At 40.6% G+C, this 25,432-nt stretch overlaps 1 protein-coding gene across 1 annotated transcript in view; it reads left to right on the top strand.

Moving 5' to 3' along the window:
* Window positions 1-25,432, top strand: part of LOC139223664 (interleukin-1 receptor accessory protein-like 1) — a 235,375-nt gene that overhangs the window by 28,379 nt on the left and 181,564 nt on the right. The window contains exon 2 of the mRNA XM_070855634.1: window positions 4,343-4,436. Within this exon, the coding sequence (XP_070711735.1) occupies window positions 4,355-4,436 (82 nt within the window). The 5' untranslated portion in view covers window positions 4,343-4,354. The remainder of the gene's footprint in view (window positions 1-4,342; window positions 4,437-25,432) is intronic.

Below are 25,432 nucleotides of genomic sequence, written 5' to 3'. Positions count from 1 at the left end.
GGAGGAAACGTTGTCAGGGAGGGGAGAAAGTGGATGCTTGAGGAAAAAAACAATCAAAGAATGAGAGGCAGGTGACAGCACCTTTTGGATGAGCTTTTCTTTAAAAAATGGCACACTATGAGATGCTTGACAGGATAAGCTTTCATTGCCTGATTTTTAAGGGAGGGCTATCTTTTTTCCAAGATTTCATGTTTTTGTGGACGTCCAGTATCCATTCATTTGTTGAAGGGGGATAAGTCTTCTTGCTTTTTTCCTGCTCTATTGTGTTCCTGATCATATCTCTGACAGTTAGACAGCCGCACTGAATCTTTCACTCCTCACTAGCTAATAACCATGTGCCAAGAAGTAGGATGATAGCGACAATAATACATTGACACCCTTTTCATGACTACTGATAACAAATTCAGTTTGACCTTGATAAGCCTTTGAGTGGCTCATTTCTTCAAACAGGTGGCCACCATCTTAAATACACTCCATCACCAGCAGAAGCAGGGAGTCAAAGATATGGTCAAATTTAACCACAATGCACACCGTATTCTGCAGCGTTTACTTAAGCCCTCTCCACCTCCATCGAGAACAATCAGACCACTTTTATGTTATGTTTCCTCCCAGCTGATTAAGAGACGCAAGTCATCAGTAAAATCAGTTGCTAAATTACGGACTGATGGAACTGTAGCAGCTCTCCAGCTTGAGCGCAGGGACTGACACATAGCAACCGAGAGAGCCATTCCAACAAAGGCAAATATGTATCGTTGGTTTCATCATAAATTAGCTGATCATGCTGTGACAAAGGCAAAGTCATGAGGCTGAGGGTCTTACCAGAGTAAAAAAAAAATCTGTGTAACACCGCAGGAGCTAGACGGAAAGCAGCCATCATGGACAAAGAGAAAAGCATAGCACAGATACCAGCCACGTAGACATTTGGAGGGTAACCATGTAATACAAAAGCAAGAATGCCCACATCAATACATGAGTGGGTGCCAGATTGGCTCAACACCTTTTATGTTTGCTTTGATCTTCTCAATAGAGCCAGCCATTAAAGCAGCCTCCCCTCTCCTCAGTAGACCTGGCACTTGTGTGTGCAGAAGGCGTGAGAGAGACCCCGATGAGGTTAAATGTGAAGCCCAACGTTTAGCTGATGTCTTAACCAACATACTCAGCACATCACTCTTGCAGAAACCCTCCTCAGTGCGCCATCCTGCCTTGACAATTCCCCTCCTGTGGCATTCACCTCCAACATTATGAAGTGCTTTGAAGAGCTTGTTGTGCAGCATGCCAAAGATCCCCCACTGGACTGAATTTGGTGCAAACAGATCCACAGGATATCATCTCCACTCAGCTCTCTCAAAAATAACAGCACCTATGTCTGAATGTTGTTGTGACAAGCTCAGCAGTCGTTGTCTGAGTACTACCTTCTGTAAGTGGACTCACCAGCAGACACTGGCAGTTTGGATCAGCAGACACACCTTGACAAAATACTACTAAATACAACTACTGTGTGCTTCCCTCAGACTTCCTCAGAGGGATAAAGTAAACTATCCCGACCTCTCAGATGACAGCCTGGCACCACATACACGAGGCCTAAGATCTGCAGCAGATCATGAAACCCACAGAGAGCATTATTATCGTATGGCCCAACATTGGTGCCTGGGCAGAGCTAACAGAACTGTTAAGGACATCATCTAGTCCAGCCTAAGTCTGTGCACCCTGCTGCTTGACTGGCAGGAGATACAGAGAGATCCGCTGACTTACATGGCAGTGTCTTCCCTCAGGCTCTAAGACACTCCCCCACACCACCACCAATGAGGACTCACACGTCACTTATCTCACCTTCATCTATTCTACATGCTCCACATCTAGCCCTTAATAATACTGAACTAGAGCTGAAACAATTAGTCGACCAACAAAAAAATTGATCAGCAGCTATTTTGTTAATCACTTAAGCCATTTTTTAAGAAAAAATACTGAACATTCCCTTGTTCCAGCACATCCATAGTGAGGATTTGCTGCTTTGCTTTGTCTTTTGTGGTATTAAACTGAATCTCTTTGGGTTTGGAATGTATCATAGTAAAATGTATTGCCCTGTAATAGGGCTCAGTGTTTAATTGTTTGCCATAGCTTATAGATGATGTTGAATAACTTTCTTGTCTTTTTCCTTTTCCATAACCAATATTATCTTACTCTTTTTGCATTATACCACAATGCTCAGTATACATTGACATGACACTCTTTGTAATTACTTTTTTTTTTGCATCTACTACTTTTGCACTACCGTTGTACTTTACGGCAATTGTTGTGCACTGCAATGTTGCATATTATGTTATTCATCTCAGCCTATATTTACAGTACATTATTTGTTCTGTTTTATGCTACTACTTAAGTTTTTCTTGCTACCATTCCAATCAATACCCTTACCCCCTATATGTCTCCATTGCCCTAACCTTGGTGGGAGGAAAAAAAACGGTGAGATCAGTGTCCTTGGAAACGGCTTTGTGAAACCTCACTTCTGAAGCTACGTTCCTCTCAACGCCTGCACACAAGCTTATAGCAAAGCACTATGTCATGTTTTCATGTGTGGTTCTTTAATATATTTAATCCCATAATCCACAGTTTTTGCTCTGCACACATGCAGACATAGTGTATGATCAGTGTAACCAACAGAAGAGGACTTACTATATTTGCTCATCAGTGTAGTTGGTATCAACAAAAAATTAATTACCCTGCATCTCAATGGCATGATTTTAACCTTTTCAGTGATAATAAGTGTTTGCTTTGATGCCTACTAGTCCAGGATATCACTGTGAGCTAGAGGGAGACCGAGCAGAACTGGTGATTCAGTCGTTTCCTCTGTGTTGAAACCAAAGAAAGAGACCTCGGCTTTTGTGCTAATGTTGCAGACTTGCACCCAACATGGAAAACTAATTAAAAAGATAAGATTTTTGTGTGGTGGCGTGTAGCTTTTCTGAGGTGGCATTGGTTGCAGGAAGCAAGGGCTGACGACAAAAGGCCTTTGACGAGCAGAACACGGCAATGTCGCCATCTTTGGCTGCTGGCCAGTTTTGCATGCCTCTGTGAATGTCTCAAGGGTTTTTGTGGCTTTTCAGGGTTTCCCCTCAAAGGCTCTCTGATGCAGCTTTGTGGAATCTATGTGAAGCATCTTTGTCGTGACTCAAATGCCAATGGAAGCGCCCTTGTAGCCTATATGGACAACTTGTCGAGCCATAGCAGTGATGGCACCCCTGTCTGTAGCAGCGAAATGAATTAGTAGCCAAAAAAAACCAGTTATACAGTCACATGGAATCACTGTGGAATACTATTACAATGAGCATATCACTGAGGAATCCAGTTCGCTACTGGCAAGATCTGATTAAACTCTGTTTACATTAATGAGTTAAAGACCAGTTCTGTTTTATATTCAATAAAGTTTGATTTAAGGACTACTCATAGCTAGGACTAATTTCAGCTGTTCCTAGGATATGGTTTCATTTAATTAGTCAAGCATTAAACTGATATTTATTCTGAGGCTGGCAAACATAGTACCAGGACCAAATTATAATTTATGTTTTAACACATTTTCTTTTCTTTTTCTCCTTTTTTTCCCTCATTTTGTCTTATTTGATCACAAATTGCTTTTCCATTGCATAAAATTATCACAAAATATGTTTGTTACCGTGATTCTGTTTTTTTGTGTTCATCATTAAAACATGCACATAGACCGGGACATTTCCGGAGAGTGATAGCTTTCAATCTTACTGTGTTTGACTGACATTGACCTCAGTTCAATGTAATTCACATTAACATCACCATTATTGTCATTACCATCAACTTTGGTAGCTTTCAGTGTATTGAGCCACATTCAGTTTTATCCACCATCTCATACGGCTTCCCTGTATGTTAACGGAGAGATATCCTGATCGAAGTGGGCACCTGATTATGTCATGGTGGCTGGGGGAGAGGTTGGATTAGTGTTGTAGGTAGCTGACAAAGCTGCAAAACCAGGTTTGCCTTGATAGAGATGCATCTTGACATTTGCATCATCAACAGCTTCCCCCTGATTATGCTGTACAGTAAGTCCCTGAAGAGATGCTGGTATTAATATAGCCCAGGCAGACAGACACTTTTGGGGTTACAATTTTTGGTATTGGATTTTTTTCCAGCTGACCTTACATCTTTTAAAAGTTCTGTAATTATCAGATCAGAACTTGTTTTTTTTTTTTTAGATCAGAACTGTGATTGATCATCTCCTGGCAAAACACCCCTTTTTGATGTTTTGGATGGATTTAGTGTGTTCACAGCCTGTTGCAGTACTGAATAATAACTCAAGCTTTTTTTTTCCTTGTAGGACTGGTAAAAAATGAAAGCTCCCATTCCTCTTCTGATCCTGCTTCATGCCATTGTGGTCCATTGCCTGAAAGTGGTGTCGAAGAGAGGCTCAGGTAAGTCTAGTCTTTTTGCCACAACTACTGTACTTCTTTTTGATCTAACGAGAGACAGTCCTGAAAACCAAATTCGGAAAATGCTAAATTCTATTATATTTTACTCAAGAGTATCCAATATGTTTACAGCTAAAGCTAAACCCCTTTTCTTGTGCCTGAAAGCACAAACTGGGATTCAGTCACCATCAGGGGGAATCACATGGCCTTGTGCTGTTGTACTTGGAGACTCCAGCCAGTCATGATGAAAAACAGGGCTGTCCTGTCTTTCAACATCTTGATTTTGAAGTCCACAAGCACACAGTTATTCAATTGGAGGTTCTGTGAGTGGTGATGGGATATTTAATTGTTGATGTTTGCGGATCAGTGCCATGCTATAATCTTGTTTTAATTTGCTGCAGAAGACAATAGGCACATAGACTTGTTTGTTGTTGAAGGGTTTGCAACACCTATTAATTACACAATGATAGATCACATAAACCTTGTGCATTTCAGTTATGCACTCACTCAGATTGTCTGGCCTGTGTAAGGTTGTTCTTACAAAAGCACAATATTGCCAAACATCTACACAGTAGATGCAATGAACACCGCTCAGTTTGTTGGTATTGAGGAGAGGAGGTGAGCCAATGATATTGGTTCAGTGATGTTTGTTAACATGCTCATTCCTCAAATCGCCTCCTTAGGTGCAAATGTCAACAGTGAGTGACTGACTGAATGAATAAAATGAGTATGAGTGAGTTACATTTTGGATCCATTGAGAAACTTTGCATCACAGGATGCAGCTGTGGCCTATGTAGGAAGATCCAAGTATATACATTTTGTGGCACTAATACTACACACATCCCTCTCCTGACTCAAAATAATTACTTTCTACAGTAAGATAAGTGCAAGCTAGAGGAACAGCCATCATTGGCTATCATGAAACGTAAAACAAGTCTTTTGCCAAACTGTTTTTAGGCTTTTTTTTTCTAACCAGAGGCTGCTTGCGTCTGGGTTTTTACCCATGCATATTAGGCACAGGTGCAGGAATGGCCCAAGGCTCATCAAAGGGTTTTCTGCTTTTCCAGCAGAAGTCCCTACGGGCTATCTCCTCGGATGCTTCACGAGCCATTGCCTGGGGCAAGGATTTGAAATGTGTCCACTGATAAATGAACACCCCATCCGAGCCAGACCCCCGTCCTTTGTTCCTTCTCTTTTAGCTTGTACGGCTTTATTAGAAGCCGTGCTGGTTGCAAGTTAGAGTGCCATTGTAAAAGGGATTCTGGGCAATGAAAGCCAGTTTGAAATTGCAATGCTTTCATTTTTATGGAATGGAAAGACACAGCGGGGGTGGGAAGGTGAGTATCCTGATGTGATAGCACATGTTTTTTTCAAGGTAACGTTTTTCATGGTTTAGGGTTCCTTTGTTTGTGAGCTAGAACTTTGGCGATTTGCTTGGTCATATTTTTATAGCAAATAAAAAATTAGGCTTACAGTCTCATTTAAAACTCTAAACTTGCAGTACGACTTTCTCTCACCTGGTACCCCTTACATGTGATGTAACAATATGTGACAATTCAGGTTTTGGTTAGGTCCTGCAGCGGTTTGTATGCTTCTATTTACCAGATATAATCCAAATGCATTGACATTGATTCAATTTCAATCAAAACTCTTAAAAGTCTCACTTTTTATCTACAAATTCTTAAGGATGAACATAGGGATCCATCTGAATTTGGTCAAATTATTGGTTGAATATCAGATTAGACAAACTGAGCCAGTCCAAACTCATATATTGCTCTTTGTTTGTACCTTTTGATAAAGGAAATTCCCTGTAGACAATCAAACCTGTAAGTGTCAGCCCATTAAAGGAAATTAAATGACTTCATTGACTCCCTCAGGAACAATGAATCCTTTATCTCACTTGCTTTCCTCTTCACTGGGCTCAGAGTTGCACACAAACTCCAAGACCCCTGCACAGTGCTGTATGTGCACCACTATTATCTGTAGACGATTAAATTCAAAACACCCGTCTTTGAGTAATGCTTTGTCTGCATTTGTACTTGGGGTGAAACAGTGCAAAAACATACAATGCATACCTGCCATACTAATCCTCAGCATGCACACGTAGGAGAATGTATCCATTTGTCCTCTGCTGTGGTTCCTCTTTGTTAGAATGCTGATATGGCCTGAATGGTTGGGCGAACAGAATAATTATGTCTATTTTTGCTTAATACAGCACATCAAGATTGAAGTGAACCCCCATGCTCATGCATTGTTGTATAGCCTGCTATCAGTGAGTGATGTTCAATCCATGATGTACAATTCATTTCAGGAGTTAGTCTGTGTTTGAACTCCATGCCATTTAGTCTACAGGAAGCATCTCTTGGCTCTCTGTGTAAAAATCGGTGTTTATAATCCGTCTCTGCCCTTTTCAGTGCAAAAAAAATTCATGTAAAAAATCTCCTTGCTCTTGGATGATTTTTTATGATTCAAAAGGCACCAAAATGGATCAGATTTAATGCAGCTCTGAGAGTTTCTTTTTGTCCAGTACATTTAGCAATGATTTGCTTCTATCTGTAGAGCAACACTAAAACCCTTTGGTTGCACATGGGAACTCCCACATATGAATGTGGTCTGAGTACAGTGTGTAGTGTTCCTGGACAAGAACAACGTGGTCAGCAAAACCTTTAGAAGAAAAAAAAACACACAAAAAAGAACTACTTTGATTATTTGAAGACATTTTCACACTTTAAGTACCACTGCCTAATGAAATTGAAGGGTTACAAGCCACTGACCTCCTTCGTTTACCCTTCCAGTACCTCATCCGTCATCACTTAAATGCCTAACTGCTGACATTTAAAGCAGAAAAACCTCTAGAATAGAAAAAATATACTAGGAGGTTAGCATGTACAAAAGTGGCAAAAGTGGAGTCCTTTGGAAATCTGTTTGGTCGATTGTGGATAATCAAAAGTGAATTATATCTTTTTTGGGATTTGACTGATTCGTGGACAAAGTCTAGCTTTGTTGCTCTATTTCTATCACGCTTGCTATCCTTGGTTATTAAAAAAGAAGATCTTGTTCTCTGAAAATGGGTTGTGGTGCTGTGTTTGTATTAACCCCACAATCAACTCCCTTGTTGGCCACTTGTGACATACTATACAATAGATGCTTGCAAGAGCCATGTGAGAAATCCCTAAATGTGCCTGTTTGGTTACTTGGCAGTGTGCCGAAAAGAGCAGAATCCTTTTTCTGTGCACCCCACAGTTGCATTTTATTTGATATGAAATGGAAACTACAGAGTTCATGTAAGGTCTCACTTTAGACTCTCTGAAGTAATAACTATGCATTTATTCTTTTTTCTCACCTCCGAACATGGATTACAATCAGTGAGAAGGAGCTTCGGAGGTTACTGAGAATGACTTTTAGCATAGCTGAATACAGAATAGAATAAAAGGGCATACACACACATTGCAAAGGCAACTGAATAGAACATTTTCTAAATACTTTACTAGCTTTCAAAAATATTTTATGGGCATCACCATTTCTTTGCATTACACTGTTAACTCGGTTATGTCTTCTTATCTTTGGTATTCAGTTTTATTCCAGGCAGCTTCCCATACTTCCCAGGCATCAGGGGTTTCTGTTATCCCAGGGATTTACTGTGATGCCTCTTGCTTAGGACAGGTTTTATGGTGTTACGGTATGATGACGTATTTGCTGTGTAGAGGACTGGACCTGCTGTCTTTTTGTTACAGCGACAAAAAAGCCGACATTTGAGCTCGAGAATTAACTGGCTTTTTTTGGGGGGCAAAACTTATATAATATTCAGTGAATTTCCTCTGAGTCCATGCTTGATTTATTTTACCATTCATCTAATTTGTAAGATTCTGCTTTATGTCCCAAATCAACACAGCAGTTAGGAAACCATTCTAAAAAAAAAGGGGCTGTCAAGAGCTTTTATTGTTCATCGGTGATTTCCAATGAGGCAAAACAGGGCAGCGTCACTGTCAGCCACCAAACATTTACCCCCGTGGACACACAGGGACAATAGCTCCGTCTATTCAGAGCAATTGCATGTCATTTTCAAAAACAAGCAGCTTTTCAGCTTTTTGGTCCACTCAGCTCTTAAAGTTTACTCTCTGCATGGCAGGAAACGACTCTGTTTTATATTCACCAACAGCCACCCCTTAGCAAAACTGTTAACACACGTCCCCCCAGTGAACACTGATGACAGTTGTAGATTCACAATCATATTCCTTGACATTGATTGAGACAAATTTAGCCTCTCTCCTCCCCTCTGCTGTACAGTCATTAGTCCCCATTTCTTCACCAGACATTGATGAGTCCCCAGACAAATGATGCTTACCTTTCCACAGTCTTCCAGTAATTCCAGCAATATATTACCCAGAACACTGACTCACAGTGAATGCATCATTCTGTTATTCATGCATATGTAAAAGGCCACTCTTCGACATGTGTTCCCATTCGGAAATGGAATACAGAATCCCTCCTCTGCCTCTAGTTTCTATTAAGGATGGTCCGAGGACCCGGCGTGTCACTCTGATGAAGAGTAGCTGTAAATAAAACACGCCAGCGCAACAAGACCTTGGTTCCTATTAGAGAGCAGCCGCTCATCATCCGTCTCTCCCCGTGTATTTATCTACTGCCGCTACAGTACGTCCACAACATATATTTTCCCCTCTCTTCGCCAACTTCTTTTTTCCACTCTTACAGGATGAAGAATCAAGGACATCCTGACAGTCAGTTAAATTTACAGTCCTCACACCCATCGTGACGCACAACTCTGGAAGGATGTCAACATTAATACTGTACGTCAGTTAAAGGGTAGAATCTTCCTTCCACGTTAATGGGGCTACTCACAATTTGGCCAATAATAAGGCTCCTCTTAATTGGACAAGACAGTGATTCCTAACAGGGGACGTCAGCGCACAGCACAAATTCAATTATGGCAAGCCACTTGACTTTGTAATTGATATTAAAGGACGTTAAATATGGCAGGAAGCTGTCAGCAAGAACTTTGTGGCAGAGACGGGTCATATTTTTTCTGCATGAAAACCCCACAATGTCAGATAATTCTTGCAAAAGTAATAAAAATTGCTTTAATATTAATATAGAGGGGCCATCCGATCGATTGTACTCCACTTGAGGTTGTCAGTGAGAACTGCTTGGGATGTAAAGGTTCGAAATGAAGTTTAAAAATCCTTCTAGAATAAATCCAGGAAGCTTCAGCTGAGATTGAAAGCTCTATCTCCCTCCCTCTAAGTCACTCACACACATATCCAGAGGCACACATCCGTGCATACCCGTGGTTCATCTTCCCTCGGTCAATACCACATACCTGCCACAAATGTTGAATGATTGCCTCCACTGTGCCGCCCGTTCATTGCAGGGGAGATTGATCACACACATGATATTAGAAATGAAATGACTTGCCACATGGAGTTGTTTTCCCTCCCACTGCTCAGACAGAGTGAGAGAGAGCGAGAGAGAGCGAGAGAGAAGCAACGCAACAAGTGTGCCAGATATAGCCCTCTTGACAACTGGGGTTACTATGGATATGTGTTCTGGGTTGGGGACACATGCCACAGTCCTCTGTGTGAGATGGATGACGATCAATCACCTGATTTATGAGCAGAATAGTCTCTCTGTGGCCTGTTTCCTGACCTGTAATAATGTTACAACGCCACAGCAATTGAGAAAAATGCCAGGAAAGGGGGTAGAGGGCTGCAGCCCTTTGAAGATCCAGTGTGTAGCTGTGGGTGGTGGAGTTTAAAGCTCAAGTGTGCTTTCGGTGCTTCTGCATGTGGATCAAAGATGTATCCGATTACAGCTATTTTTATTTATTTGATGCATTTAGGTTTAAGGCGGTGACTGTAGAAAAATGTCACCCAAAAATGCCACCCATGGGCGTATGAAGCTTATGGGATGATTGGATTTGGGTTTACTGAAATCCAGATTTGGGATATGGGGTGGGAGTGTGGGTGGAGCTAATAGGGTCAGACACCTGTCAGTCAAGCAGATATGCCCCCAAACATGCTAATCTTTTAGCCTTAATATGTCTCTAATGGAAGAATAAGCTTTAGAATTGCAATATACATTAAGCCAAATATGTTACTGAGACCTTTCGTGGGAAATAGAGGAAGCGCATCTTAAGGCCCTTTTGAGCCTTAACAAACAGATTTGTTTTCGGCCTGGAGGGCAGCATAACTCGAGGGAGCTGCTGTTGCAATAAACACCATCATTGGGACCAGAGTCACAGACATTAGCAATTAGCGTTAGTCAAAAATGTTTAGTTACTCTTTGAACTTTGGTTTCAGCTTCAGTGATTACTGCTTACATAATCTAAAGCCACTTTGTTGTTTCACTGTTTTATCACACACACACACACAGATTAGCATGCATTTGGTTGTGTGTGTGAGTCCAGTCCTCAGCTAATCTCACATGCTATTGGACCAGTCAGCCTGATTAATACATGTATGCTGAATTATCTTGCAATTGCTGTGATTAACATTTTTTGAAGAACCAGTTTTATTGACTCGTTTACACCATCATTAACTGCGGATCCTCACGCCTCTTAACCATCCGATAGGGGCCACAAGTGTTCAACAACTGCTTCACTTTGACATCACAGAACAAAATGCATTTATGGCAATCAGCAAGGCTAAAAATGAGCCTTACGCAGTCTATTGCAGGCCACATTTTGACCTTTGTGGCTCAAAAACTGGCATCCATGGAAAAGTTTGGTCTCATTTTGGACTGAATCATCTGCAGAATAATTCCATACCTGATACACCCAGTATGTGTTCCTGAGTCCTGACTGACAGAAAAAAGTGTGATGCAGACATGAAATAATTCCAATTAAAATACAAAAGTTTAACAGATGTGCTGAGTGACATAAAAAAATGTAAAATTTGTGTCCAAAGACACGAATCAATAGATTAGATTTCGTGACTGTTTCACAAACTGCTGTGATACTGGGTTGCAATATGTTATGATCCACTGAAGTTATGCACGATATGACATGAATAAATCCCCGTTCCTGTCATCTTCCTCACCATCTTGACTATAAATGAGCTGGTGTTAACAGCTTTTGTGTCAAAGTCTGTTCCCCCATCAGATAGCATTTGGAATCACGGTGCCCTCCTCAGTTAGATTCAGGTTCAGGTTAGGTTATGGTTATGGTTATGGTTATGGTTATGCATCAACTGGCAGAGATCTACACTCAACTCAGAGCACTGTTCTAATTTAATATTTAGTTCAGGTTCCCTTCTATTGTCACAATAGCTGATGCAGAAATATGAGTATAGGAGCATATGTTTGGTTTTGAATGACACTTAGTGAACGTGAGTTCATTTTTACTGTTGGTGCTTTTTTGGCAACTTCAAAAAATTTACATTTCTTCTGCCCCTTTGAGTAGTTAGTGTCTGTATAAGTAAGAAGACATTCTGCTCTCACCTTTTAACTTGAAAGCTAAAGGGTTAACTATTGAAATGTGTATAAATTATGGGAGTAAAATGCTTCAATTTTCTTCCCACCTTCATGTGTTGTGCTTTCCTCTATCTGCTCATTGTCTTGGAACCCCAACTGTCTGCAGGCATTCAACATTAAATACAATATATAGTATTATCTCCACTTTTAATATTTCACTCTAAAAGATAATATGTTCATTTCAGGCTCCCTTAGCAAATTATGCAGCCCACTTTAACAGCTGGGGCATTTGGTACCAATTTGAGAGATTATATGTGTGGATGATAATGAGCTTTAGTCCAAAAGAGGATTTAAACATAGAGAAGGCTGGCCACTGCTTAATTTAAGGAAATCTGACTCCCAGGTTTAAGGACGAGGACTTGAGGGGAAATAAAACTCCCCAAAGGAGAAAAAAAGAAAAGGGAAAAGTAAATAAGTAACATTTGTAGTGAGGATAGAACTATTTGGACATAAACAGTAATGTTCCTAGAAATTATTTTGATTCCCCTTGACTGCTCACAGAGCTGAACGATGGGGGGAAATGATGCTGTAGTCCCTCAGCACTATGCAAATCGCCTGGAGGCGGCGATGGCACTGTACCCAAAAATATCACACATTTTAACCTAGGGCTGCACCGCCTGATTAATCCATGTGGGTACTCCCCCCCCCTTCCCCATTCTGCGTCGTTGTTCGCCTTCATGTATCTGTCTGTCTATCTAGCAATCTTAGCACAAAGATAAAAAAGCTCTGTCATCGCAATGGTGCCGCTGTCCCCTCTGATCTCTGCTGTTTCTCTCTGTTACCTTTCCTGTCTTTACGTTTCACCTAACATCTCTCCTCAACCCCCCGTGCATAGGAAGTGATGGTTATTGCTTCCATTGATTGACGACTTTCTTTTGGAGGCCAGACAGGATCACTGGGGAGTTGGATAGATGTCTCACAGAATAATTAAAGCGTAATTAAAGCAATACACTGATGCCTAATCCCATAATCATCATTGGATTTTAATTGGTTTAAACCAAGAGGCTGTTTTACCAAAATCCTGACCTGCTTTATTCATGTAAGAACCCCATTCTGCAGCAGCATCTGCACTTTGTGCTTGTATTTCTTCACAGAAAGTAGTATCTCCCCTAATATTGACTGGAGACCAAATTTCATGCTTTGCCTTTAAATTAGACACCTGCGGTATCTGTTGGAGTGGAGCGAGATTGGACTAAATGATAGCTCACATTCATCCTTGATAAAAAGGTCTATCTTGAGAGGTGAGAGCAGGCCCTCCTGTTAAAAAAGACAAGTATTTTTTAGTCTGTCATTTGTAGAAATCAGACAAACTGGTAATTTGATTTCCACTTGTCTCAGCCATTGCAATCTCATTCAATTCTTTTTTTTTCCCCCAGTGTTGCGACTCTTAGAGTACATTGGTTTTCTATTGATTGAAGCACTAACTTTGTTTTGGCCTGATGCAACTCAGTTAAGCTTGATTTCTGAGGGGAGTTCATTGATTTGCATGGCAACATTGTCTCTTGTCATTTTACAACTTTATCGGCCTCTATAATTAGCCTCATACTTCATCCGCTAGTCCCCCAATTTACAGTGCAGGGAGTTTAAAAGCACGAGCAACCTACATAATAAAAAACACATTTCTGAATCCTTGCTGGTATTTGTAAGCAGAGCTACATTTCACTTCTTTTGTGTCACTCTTAAAATGTATTTTTTTCCTCTGTTATGAAGAGCATGCATTACTTCCATAGCCATCTGTGTTCTACAGAGTGCGTTGCATAACCAAGGACTTATAGCTTTACTCAGAGATCATTTCTGTTGATTGATGGCTTGGGACAAAAGATGAGATTTTTAGATTTTTCCACCCAACTGTCACTGCTCCACACACAGTAGATAATCTGCAGTGTTTTGATGCCATAACAACATACACAAACACACACACACACACACACACACACACACACACACACACACACACATATATATATCAGTGTGGGGAGGTTTGTCCATCTGCAGGAATAATAGGTAAGGTGTGCTTGTATTTGTTAAGGCGATGAGATGAAAGATAAGTAAATCAATTGAAAGAAGATTTATAGTGCCTTCTATCTAGCTCTCTAATGCACTCATTCATACACTAAGCACGGATGGGGATTACAGACAACTGTCTAACAGTAATGAGTGTGTTTTTTCTACAAGCTGAGGGTTGGAAAGTGGAATTACCTTTAAAGTTCATTGGCCTTTATTATGTAATTAAATGGCTTGTGGTCATTGCTAGAAATATCACTTATTGAATGATGACCCAACAAGAAGGATCCTCAAAGCCAGTGTCCATTCACTTTTTGATTACTTATGATGAATATTGATATGAATTATATTATTCTAATTTGATTTTAATAATACAAACGTTGTTCAGTCTTATTTTTATCAATTGAGGCCATCTCAGAAATCAGATCTTTTCCTCTCTGTCTGATCTCATGAGGGACATGCTTTTAATTCTCCTAGATTATTGTAATTAATTGTATTCTGGGTTAAGACAAGAAACCATCTGACGCCTTCAGCTGGTACAAAACACAGCTGCTCAGCTTTTAACAAATCCTCGAAGACAAGAGCAGGTTAGCCTCGTTTTAGTCCGTCTCCACTGGTTACCTGTCAGTTTTCGAGTAGACTTGCAGACTTTACTGATCACTTTGAAAGTACTTCAGGGTTTTGCTCCCAGCTACATTGCTGCATACAGAGCGTCAGATCCTCAGACGGGGGTCTGCTGGCTCTTGCTATGTCTTGAATCAAGACTGAAGGTTGCGGTCATGGTCCCTCAGGTCTGGAACTCCCTACCTGCAGATGTCTTATCTGCTTCATTATTATCACTCTTCTTGTCTTTATTATTGGCTTTATTCCAATTTTATTGGTTTTATTCCTTTTATTTTGTATTATCTGAGGTGATTTTGTTGTTTTAAAAAGTACTATATAAGTTTATTATTATTAAAATGCTCCCCAGGGGAACTAAAGTATATAGCCTATGTGATATCAACTTTCAACTTTTCAAATCAATCAATCCAAATCAATCCACTACTCTCCTGTATGTTGTCAGTCAATGTAAGAATACACAGGAAACCAGGAGGATGGGATGACTAATTTTCTATTCCCAATTTGATCTTGTAAACCAATTATTTGCTTGTTAGGAGTGGACTGGAAAAATTCAGATGACTGATAATGTCACTGGATGGGAAATTTGGGGCCTTTTCCTGCCTTCGGCGTCACCGTTGTGAAAGAAACTGCATGAATTGCGATTTTTAATTAGCCTACCCTGCACAATGGGGCCGTGGTCACTTGAAAGGTGAAGTTTTGTGAATGCAGGAAGTCTCCCAACAACATAGCATTTGATGAGGCTGTCAAGCTCTCTCGCATCAGCCAGGCACTCAGCGTGTGGCCTTTTTCAATGCTCCTTTATTGGAAAGTTTGAACACATCCTCTCTCACTGTGCTCATTCCCTGTTCACAGTCTCCCTGTCGCTCAATGACAGCTAAGAACAAAAAACACTACTCTCTTGTTCTCTTTGTACATTTTCTTTCCTTTCGTTTTTCCTTTTTTTCCCATTCTTTTTTTAGTCAAACTGGGATTGGTCAAAGCACAATCAACCTATTTCTGCAACAAGCAGAGGCACAGTGAATCCTTACAGGTCTCAAGGGAGTCCTGCCAAGTTTGGGGCTTTTCAGTTTTTCCTTTTTTTTTTTTTTTTTTGCAAGGGAGAATGGATCTAAGCCCGCTTGCTGAGGAGTACGCCTTTGTTGGATGCAGAAGACTGACGCACTGCAGGAGTTTTGGAAACAAACCAGGTTGACTCTATTCTCCAGGCCCTGGCTGCTTTTCTCACCACTGTTTTGAAGATACAAGCGGGTCCCATTCAAATCCTACTGCTTAGTATTTTTATTATAATTAGCAGGGAATTACCTGGTATTCCCCCCACAGAAAAGTATGTCATTTTATCCGAATGCTAAAGTGCCTATTGTTTGGGGAGAAAAATGCTACTTTAATTAAGAGCCACCAGATTTGCTTTTAAAAATCCACTCACATCAAAATTTAGCTCCAATATTCTCTGTTAGCGTGCCTTGTAGTTTCATTTGGTATGATTTACAGTGAAGTTCCGTCACATATTTCCCTGTCATGTTATTGCTTGCGCTTGATGTGGCGCATAGTTGAAATATTTAAGACCTCTCATTTATGTCCCTCCAGGGTCCAAAAAATGGTAGAAGATGGCAGTTGATTTCCCTGCAGTGCAATGATCAATAAATTCTACATATCAATTAAGTTCCACTGTCATCTCCAAGGCCTCTCCCAGGTCTAAGCCTCTCTGGTCTCTTTATCAGCCAATCGCAGTGCAACTTGGCGCTGCACAGCCTCCCCCACAGCTCCTCTGCATTCATGAAACAAACATGTACAGAGCTGCTACATTAGGAGTGTGTGTTTCTCCGTGATGCTCGAGGGGAAATGGGGGGGGGGCATCATCATCTGTAATTTACAGGAAGTATCTTTCATTTATTTCATTTTATATGACATGTAGTAGCAGCTCTGTAAATGTGAAAAGTTCTAAGCTGTGGATCAAATGCCCATGAAATGCTTTTATGGCTGTGGTGGCCTTCTAAAACTATTACATTCTATTAACCTGTGAAATGTAAATAAAAAAGATTGAGAACTGAACTCCTGAAGATGCACACAATTTGCTTCTAATACCTTTTTGTTAGCGCAGAAAAGAGGAGTTAAAAAGAGAACAGACACACAGAGTGAGTGAGCCTCTTAAGTCATAACAACACAAGATTTCTAGTCGAAGGCAGTTGAGATACTGTAGGTTTTGCCTTCACTGTGACAGTACAGAGACTGCAGCATCCAACGAGCTTTAAGTCTCTATTAGCATCGTCTTCTAACTGTTAGGCACTACAGATGTTAGTAGGCGTTGCATCTCTGTGTTCTGCCAGTAGCCAAGCAACACAGCACACTGCAACCTCACAATCCCAAGTGTTTCTGCACTCTTAGCGCACGCCCTCGTACAATCTCCCTCGGAAACGGGATTAAAAATTTCCCTCTTTCCACAACCTTTGCCTGAGTTGTGCGTGTGATCTTGCCACTGGGTAATTAAACTTTCTGCTCCGTTCAGCCTCTCACTGAAGTTTCCCCTGCATATCATCTGGCATCAAAAACACTTAAAATAAATTGCTGTATAAAAATGTGATGTTCAGGCAGCCAATTAAGTTTGATTCTCGAAATGTTAGCCTCTGAGCGTGTGTAATGAGGCCTATAGCTTAACTGTGAAGTCTGCTAGCTGCTGTTTGACAAAAGATGTTGTTTTTTTTTTTTCATTCACACAGAGCCTAATGAGTGGTGGAGATTTCATTTTCCATCAACAAATCAGATGAAAGTAGAGAAACAGATCAAATAGCTTGATGGATGATTAACACCTGTTTTGCAAGGCCGCTGACCTCACATTTTTCTCCAGACCTGCAAACACAATAAAAAGTGAGGATGGTGATTATTAATTCGCCAATCATTAAGCTGTTGAATTTACAATAAACCTAATTATATAACGGCCTATATGTCTGGACAGATTTCAGGAAAACACATCTGGCAAATAGCTGGGAAAAGGATAACAAAGCACTACCGTTTCTGCTAATGCCTTTTGATTTTTGACAACTCATCTGTACCAGTTCCAGCCCTGAAACACTCCAGTTCAATCCCAAAATAAAAGTATCTAAATCCCTTTCCAGCACCTTTCATTGGCTTGGCATTGAAATTCAAATATGGCCTGATTATAATGTTTAATGTGCATGCCACCCTGATATAGGCATTTAAAGGGCCTCCTTTTGCTGTTCGCAACGCTCTCTAAGGCTCTCTGTTGCTTTTTTGTACACCAAGTGCCGGGTCTTGAAAAACACAAGGACAGCTGAGGATTATGGTTCTGTATGTGTCTTTCATTGCCTTTAATATGCAAATGAGAGATTAGCTTTGGAAGGAAACTGTTTGGCATGGGAGTTATTTCTACCAGGAGGTGATGCTAACCATTCACACCTTTTTTTTTTTCCTCCTCAGGGTCAGAGTTAACCACTTCAGCAAGAAATGGCATCTAGGGAGCTATGCAGGATGATGAGGACATATTTATATACTGCACACATCATGAAATACTCACATCCCATTGAAGCACAGTTATATCGCCTGTAGCATAAAGAATTAATAAATTACATCCGCTACATGCAGGGAAAATACAAGGTTTCAGTAACATGACTCAGTATTATTGATTTAAGTCAATGGCATGTTAGTATTTCATTTGAGTTGCATGGCAAAATCTAAATGACTCTCTGCATGGCTCAGGCACATCAAACAAAATAAGAAAACTACATCTCTGCAATTCATAGAAAAAGCCAAATGCAGCTGGGTAAATGACTTTGGTATTACACTGTCAGAAAACCATTTCAAATGTGCCATGGGAAGCAATTCCACCATTTCTTTTGATCTCCAGTGTGGAGGGGAGGAGGAAGGATTAGAAAACATTTTATATCATGGAATTGTGATCCCAGCATTAGAGCTAAACAATGTGCATGCAATGTCAACATCTATAATTGAGTGATTTAAATGACCTAATTTTTGCATGTGGGCTACCTCTGCAGTTGTAGCTGCATCCGAACGTTTAACCCTTTGAAAATGCGCTTCAGGGTAGCTAATGACAGATCCAAGCACCCATCTAGAACACCATCTAGAGGTTGCTGCTTCTGAACGTCCTCTAGGCATGTTTGTTAACTGACCCTAAACTGTGTTCAGCCACGAGAGCAGGAGATCAAGTGACCACCAAACCATGGGCTGTTGAACACATAGATAGACGCATGCAAATACACACTCAACACTTTCCAGAACAAAGTCTGTCAAGTCAACTATTTGTTTATTCTAAAGCCAAGTAAATTGAATTTAGATTGAAAGCTCACCGCACTTATTAAATCAGCATTCAAACTACATACACCTCTGTTGTTTGGAATATTGATTCTCTGCATGCGTGCACGTGCGCGCACAGACACACACACAGACACACACACACACACACACACACACACACACACGTGAGACAGTGGCGCAGATTATCCAATCAAACACCCACGCTGACCATGTACAATTGATCAGTAGATTTGCTCGGGGCTGACAACCCAGTGGGCATTCATGGCTTCTCCGACTGGCTCAGAGGGGGGTTAAGGATTATTGACTGTGGGATAAAGGAAATTGAGAAATTTGCAGAATAGAGTCACCAAATAATTGGATTAAACAAACAAATTAGCGTGCTGAATGTATAATCAGAACAATGCACCCGAAACATTTCCTTGGTGGACTGTTTATGCCACTGAAGGACTAGCTGTTTGCATCTCAGGTTTTAAAACTAATCTAGACACGATTAATGCTCCAGCAATGACCTTGAGAGAATCTTGAGATTTTGGCATTTGGCATTCTCCTGTTAAAGGAAGGCATGGCAATTATCTCTTTTGCTTTTAACATATGTTGTTCCTTCTCCTAATTGGTCACTGTGTGAAAGTGTTTCCCACAGAGGTTTTGTTTGCACATCCACCCTTAATGATTTTAGCATAAAGGACATTTTTCCCTTTTAGTCTTGGCTAGCAGGGGGAATGGCTCTGTTTTATATGTTCCTTGACCTCTTTCAGGCCTACAGAATGGAGTCAGTGTGTGCCTCAGCAGCCTAATTGGGTTGACAGTGCAGTGTCTTGCCTCTTGCTCACATGCATGACATCCAGCTCTTTGACACGGTGGCCTGCCTCCGCAGTCCTTTAGCTGTTGAAGGTAGTAGCACTTGAGCGATTGTTTAAACAAGCCATCATAGCCGCCTCAACGCTGTTGACTTCACCAAACGCTTTTTGAGTAGTTTTTTATTGTTGAGTTGTAAACACTTACTAACAAAACCAACAGCGGATGAAATGTGGCTCAGAGTTAATGAATAGATTTTAAAGGACACTCTAGGAATGTGTTTGTTAATTTGTTGTCAGCGTCCGTGTGTGTGACTGTGTTTGGTTTTAATGAAGCTGAATGAATTGTGCATCAGATTGCTGGTGCGTGCAGTGTGATTATGTCGAATATGTTCTCTCTGTTGTGTGGTGCCAACAGTTAAAACAAAGCTGTGTAGGTGGAGGGATGGTGGGTAGGAAGGAAGGGCAAAGGGAGACAAAGGCAAAGTGGAAAGTATGCGATGCTGGGCATCATGAATTCATTTCCCCTCCCTCCTGTGTCAGCGGGACCTCGTCTGAACCCATTAGGGTGGTAACAAGGTGACAGCGAGTGGTCTTGCCACGGGTTCTGGCCTCCGGAGCTGTCTGGCTGGCCGTCTATGTTAATTAAGGAAGAAAATGAAAGTGTGAGGTATGGGGACACTGTTCGACAAAAACGTTTAACTAGATGGTCCGAATAAGGACGGAGTTTCACTCTTTCTCTCAAATGAGTTTGCAGCTTCGAAGTTGAGCTAAATAGACAGCAATTCATGCTGAGTCCCTGATTCACATAGGTAAGTGAGGTATACAAATCTCCCCACAGGCACTCAGCAGACCATGAATTATTGAGGTGCTGTTAGGCTTGTCATGTTGGATCCTTTAAACTTAGAGAGATTGACCAGTCTCTTTCCCTAAATCCATTTCCTTTACACATTATTCAAAGAACTGGTCACTGGTGCTTGTCTAAAATAATGTCCCGTGTCAACCTTCCCAGTGCTTAAGATAGACAGAATAAAAATGTTGGGCATGTTTGTCACATGGAAAGCCTCTTCCTGTTTCCCGTCTCCCTTCGACTGTGGGAATAGTAGCGTCATCTTTCTGCGAGGGAAATGGCATTGGCGAAGTTCACTGGGAGAGCGTTTTTAGTGCAAAGTAAGTGGGCGATCAGTAGATGTCATCAATTCCAATGCATGCCAGTTGCCACGGAAACAGAAGTGGAGAGGCTTTTCTCAAGGATCCTGTTAAACATTTAGAGTGTGCAGGGCTTGGGGAGAGAAAGAGTGCGAGAGAGCAAAGGAATGGTGAAAGAGATGTGTCATGAACAATTGTCCATCTTTTAATCCACCCTTTTTTTTTACCCTTCTGTTATTAGTACAAAGTATCTAGGTACATTTGCACAATTGGGTTTTAAGGTAAAGGTTCAGTTTCCATGAACCAAGCAACACAGTTGGAAGTCATACAATTATACAGCTCACAAACCTCCAATTCACCTAAAGGCATCATTTTTATAGTACAGTTGAATTTGCTAACCCTGCCAGTATCTCTTTAAGATCTAAAGAGGAAGTGAGGTGCATTTCAAATAGAATACAAACTGCATTTGTGTAGATTTCAGTCTTAATAGTCTTTTCAGTCTTTTTTTTTTTTTTTTACCAATTTTGTCGAACAAAATAGTCACCAAGGGGATTCATTCTTACATTTCTGTGTGAAGACAAATTCCAGATATTACTAAAATTCACCCTAGCACCCAGCTTTACCTTTATCTGCACAAGTGACCAAAGCCGTGGCCGAGCTTGGCACTAAAGCACAACAGTGGTGTGGTGCCTGTTGATCGAGGAGCCCTTCTCCTGCGGTAATCTCCCAGCAGACAGGCCCTAAAGGGCTCTCTGTGGTAACGACGGGGGCTCAGCAGATAGGAGCTCAGTGTAATTCCTGTTAATTACTGTCCAGGAGGTGATAAGACCTGGTTGGAGAGGGTAAGAGAAGAGATAAGGGGGATCAGGGATTCACCTGAAGGATTTTCCACCCCTCGTGCAAAAACAGTCCAATTGTCCAGAAACAGTATTAAGTTTGAAGCTGCCCTGAAGTAGTAGTTGTTTTCTCTTCACTTACAGAACTGATGGAACTGTTTTGACACCCATTTAAGAGCAGTGGGCTTTAACCATTGAGGCAACTGAGTGTTTTCTGAGCAAACGAAGTTGCTGATTTGGGATGCTGTCATAATGTCCTTGAAATTTTAGTGCAAATGTCCAAAAATATGGTCAAATTAAATGCAAATTGTCACATGTTTTCATCATCTGGATATTCTTCAAAAGGTGCAACAAGATTACATGCTCAAAAGAACAACTTGACGTCTTCAGGAAACCTGCTACAACATGTCATTGTTATATGGCATTTAAGTTATGTTATGTTATGTTATGTTATGTTATGTACTTTCATGAATGACTTTGCTTTTCAAGTAGTACAACAAACACAACATTGCTTCTGAGCACCTCTGGGACTTTACATCAATTTTAGCTTAAAAGTTGACCAACTCAATCTACTAATGCACACCATACGGTCTAAAGCTTCATAATAAGCTAGTAAATTGACCTTGAGGTTTTTTTTCCTTTTGTTTTTTTGCCAGCTGCCGCACTTAAGGTCAAGAGTAGACTGTCAAACTTAAAAAGAAAACATTTTTGAAGTATTGAGCAATTTAATTTACATTTAATAGTAAGTAATAAAATCCTGACATGCCCTTTTTCTTGCAAATGTAAAAACCACATCAAAACAGGCGTATGGAACACACTTATAGTGCACTTGAGTAAGACCATTGATGCCACAGCAAATATTCACAGCATGACTTGAGGGATTTTCTTTTAAGAATAGTTCAAAGCAATTCACCAAAAAACACGAGTCTTATGAGACCCAATTCATTTTTTTTTTTTGCTATATTCCAAGCCTCCATTAGCATGCGCCGGGGATGAATCTTACAAGTTGTCAGTCACCTCTGCTCTACCGTGAAATCGGACCAAATCCCAGTTGCTGTTTGTCTGGTTTTCACTGCAGAGACGTTGCGGCGTCTCAGCAGACCTCTGACCTGATAACAAACAGGGCTGTTTGCTTGTGTATAGAAAAGAACCAGTACTGGGTGAAACTGTTGTATGAAAAATAGGAGGCTGATGAGAGAGGACACTGTGTGGTTCTTTGAAGGAATTCAACACTACATGGTAAACTGCAATGGCTCTCTGGGGCTTCAAGTACAGGGATATATGAGCTCATATTGGAGAATGAGGCTAGTTGTCTAAATGCATTACTGTAATAAGACCTGGGAGGGGGAGTGGTGCTGTGTATCTGCATGTTGACCTTGTTTGTATTAAGTTCTTGAATTACTCTCTGGGGTGTGCATGCTGGCAGGAACACCGGTGGTCTGACTGTAAACTCCTCTCATTTCTTACTTTTTGCTTTAATTCCCTTCTTTGTTGCCGCTTATTAACAGCTCAGCAAAGGAATCGTGTGTTACTCAGCAGCTCATCATTAGCAGCTGAAGCATATTTTTCCCTTGTAAAACACAGAACACCAAGATACTAATTACCTTTCAGTCACCAATAAGGCTTGGTTTTACCCCCCACTTCTTACTGAGTCGCTGCTGTAAAGAATCTTTTTCAGTCAGGCGGTTGTGAAGCGTCTATACAAATCACGCATAATATGACAACCATTCATCAGTTTGATAAATGATTATCAAAGAGAGCTACTGAGAATATGCAAATGTCAGCGCTTAGAGATCACAGTGTACCTCACTCTTAGTGATTAGAGAACACACAAATATGAAGTTTCTCACAAGTAGGAGTAAGTAGTTTTTGATTACACAGAGGGATTTTTATTTCTTTTTTTTAAATACACAGTACCAAAGGACGGGGTAAATTGAATTCTCCACATAAAATAGACTTAAATGCACATAATTTCCATCTCCTCTGTCTTACTTTATCATATACAGCAATTAAAGTCTGTGCACTGTGGCTAATGGACCTTCTATTGTTCCAGATATTAGACAACACAGAAAATTAGACATGATCCACTTGTCTTTCTAATGTTAAATGAAAAGTTTGACAATTTCAAGATCACTTTGGTGAGTCATTGTTTCAGTTTTAACATAAAGCAGCCTCTGGTTCAAGTGAAATCTTTCTACAGTATACGTATATACAGTATATGTTTCAGATATAAGTGGTGGAAATGGTTTCCCTAGATTGGTATGGAGCAACTTGACTGGCGTGCATAGAGACCTGACTTAAACCCCGTCCAACATCTTTGGTATGATCTGAATGTCGACTTTGAGCCGTGCCGTATCACCCAACAAATACTGAGGAAGGCCCTCTCAGAAGAGTGGAGGTTGTTAGCAGCATATTAATGTGAAGGAGATGTTCAACTATACATACTTTTGCCCATTTAGTGTATTTTTAATTCATTTGTATGTAGGGGCAAGCATGAACAATACATCACAAATGAGACTGTGGACAAGAGCTACATTCCCTTTGATTAACTGCACAAAACTCTGAAGTGCACTTTACTCTAATGGCACAAACCCAATCAGTTGTGGAAAAAAAGGCCCTTGTTACACATTTATTGTATTTATTTAACTTTCTTTCAAAGATTACAGTAGCAGATTTAGATTTAGATCATGCCAGATGATGGCAGATCAAGGTTTTGAATCCTGAACCTTAGTTCAACAATTTGTATCAGATGTTCCAAAAAGCCCCCACAAAAAAAAAAGAAAAAACAGTGCATAGCAATTATGACGGGAGCAATGGAGGAAGTAACACAGTCACATGTTATGTATACAACGTAAAATTCGCTTCTATAACTAACTTAACGTAACCCAAAGCACCATCTTTTCCTAAACCTAACCAAGTACTTTTGGTGCCTGATCATAGCCAAACTGCAGCTGTTATACAACATTAACTTATGTCACGTACGCAATGTAACATGTTATTTCCTTGCTTGTGGCTGGCCTCCTGTGTCCAATAGAGGGCTCTGAAAACACTTATATATGTCCGTTTGGAAGTCATGAAAATCAGCCTTTTGTCGTTTGGTATGAGTAGATGTTGAAAAAGCCGCACATATGACATAGAAATATCAAACACATGTACACAGTTGTTAGGCTGAAACTTTTATTTTTTTAACTTCAATCCCTTAGAATAAAGGCGGTGGGCGAGGGAGTGAAGGAGAAGATAAGACAGGAGAGGGATGGTAGTGGGTGGGTGAGTGAGGAGGAGAGATTTGAGGGATGTGTGCAGAGGCGGCTGTGATGTTAAAAAAAATGAAGGGGTGCATTCTCAGGGAAAAAGGACAGTGAGGAAGGACGGTTCAGTAACTTTCAAGTACGATAAAGCCGTTCAGCCTCCACATGACCCACTTTCCCCAGAGCAGATTGGCTAACGATTAAACTAAAACTGACACGTACTTGCTATAGTATTCAAGTCTCTGGGTGAACAGGATCTTAAAGTCGTAGATTGGTGGTGGAGAGTGTGTGTGTGTGTGCATCATGTGTATTTATGAATTCATCCTTTTTGTGATGCAAGCATTGATGCAAGAAACAGCCAGGTACATGGCGAGGAATGACATTACAGATGCTGATACCTGGCAAGAAGACTCCATTTCACTCTTTTAACGCCTCCATGAATTTTTCTGGTCACATAGTGTTGTGTAACAATAAACAGGGGTGTCAATCTCAGCAGGCTTTAGTAATGTTGGGTGTTACATGAGGTGCAAGGCTCAGTTTTCTATATGATGCTTGACAAACCTCAGTCATAA

This window comes from Pempheris klunzingeri, chromosome 24, assembly GCF_042242105.1.
Source record: "Pempheris klunzingeri isolate RE-2024b chromosome 24, fPemKlu1.hap1, whole genome shotgun sequence".
NCBI classification, from domain to species: Eukaryota; Metazoa; Chordata; class Actinopteri; order Acropomatiformes; family Pempheridae; genus Pempheris; species Pempheris klunzingeri.
Note: the sequence above shows the minus strand (reverse complement) of the source record. Positions and strands in the feature narration are given on the sequence as shown.